Genomic DNA, 1,450 nt, shown 5'->3' on the forward strand with positions numbered 1-1,450 from the left:
ATATAACGTATGCATGGTGCATTTTCTTGAAAGAAATGAAGGAGCTTAGAAGTTCAGGCCAAACCATTGTCTACTTAGACGAGACATGAATCAATCAAAATTACTCTGTGTCCAAATGCTGGGTAGACAGCAATGCAAACAAGGCCGTGGGAGTGAGGGTGCCCACAGGGAAGGGTTCCCACTTGATTTTGCTGCACGCAGGAACCAAAGATGGATTTGTTCCTGGAGCAACCCTTGTTTTCCAAGCAAAGAATGTAAGAGACTATCATGAACAGATGAATGTGGACACCTTTGAAAAGTGGTTTAAGAATCAACTGTTACCCAACATTCCATCATCCTCTGTTATAGTGATGGATAATGCATCCTATCACTCCAGAAAAATAGATAAACCACCAACTACTGCAACCAAGAAAGCGGGGATCCGAGAATGGCTGGAGAAGGGTGTTACAGTGCCAGACGGTCTCCTCAAAACGCAACTCCTTCACCTTGTGACTCGCCACATCACAGCTCCAGATACAAACTACGTCATCGATAAGACGGCCTCAGAACATGGACATAGGGTTGTGTGCCTACCCCCTTACCACTGCCAATATAACCTAATCGAGCTAATTTGGGCACAGGTTAAAGGCTACGTGTCAAAGAGAAATACATTCAGAATTGCAGATCTGAAGCCACTCGTCCATGAGTCACTCAACAACGTCAGGGCAGACAACTGGAAGAATGCTGTGAGGCACGCCAAAAAACTGCAAGAGGATGATGAAAAGAGATGTGGTGATTTACCATTACATCGATTCTTTCACTATCACTCTCACATCTTCTGATGAGGATACATCATAACTTTTCTATCCTCTTTTTCGCACTTTTCTTCCTCATGTCTCTCTTCCTTCTTTTTCTTCTGTTTTTCTGCCTTCTGTGAGAGATAGAGGAATAGGCCTATTGGGGACACCTCTTTAAAAAAAAGGGCGCCAAGACAAATACCTCAAGGGTGGTGTGGAAATGATGTCAAATTTACAATATATACAATATTATGTAAAAGAAAATATCCAAAATGTCTCTTGCAATAAAAGAGAGAGAGAGAGAGAGAGAGAGAGAGAGAGAGAGAGAGAGAGAGAGAGAGAGAGAGAGGCAGGCAGGAGAGGGGCAAGGTTGAACGCATTGTCGGCATGACGGGGGGTGGTGGTGGTGGAGGCATTGTCAGGCTGAGAGAGAGATGAAAGGGCAAGAGAATGAATGAATGAAAATCAATCATGGTACTGCAATAATGAGTCATCTGTCGCCGTATACAAAAAATGATATCACTAAATATAACAAAACCAAATTAACAAATGAAAGCACAATTATAAATACCTTATAAAAGAATCAAAAGTACTCAGGGTGGCTCACATTTCTCGCCAGGAGAGAGAGAGAGAGAGAGAGAGAGAGAGAGATAACGGTATAGAAAACGTGGCAA

General features: G+C 42.7%; 1 protein-coding gene across 1 annotated transcript; it reads left to right on the forward strand.

Moving 5' to 3' along the window:
- Positions 1 to 275: 275 nt before the first annotated feature.
- Positions 276 to 821, forward strand: LOC145408688 (uncharacterized). The gene has a single exon (XM_080279364.1). It carries the CDS (start codon positions 276 to 278, stop codon positions 819 to 821), a length of 546 nt encoding a protein of 181 aa, XP_080135490.1.
- Positions 822 to 1,450: the final 629 nt, after the last annotated feature.

This window comes from Coenobita brevimanus, chromosome 78, assembly GCF_032717465.1.
Source record: "Coenobita brevimanus isolate Jiangsu-jjx chromosome 78, ASM3271746v2, whole genome shotgun sequence".
In the NCBI taxonomy this organism is placed as follows: Eukaryota; Metazoa; Arthropoda; class Malacostraca; order Decapoda; family Coenobitidae; genus Coenobita; species Coenobita brevimanus.

Coding starts and splice junctions, on each gene's coding strand:
- LOC145408688 (XM_080279364.1), top strand. CDS start 276: ATGAATGTGGACACCTTTGAAAAGTGGTTTAAGAATCAACTGTTACCC.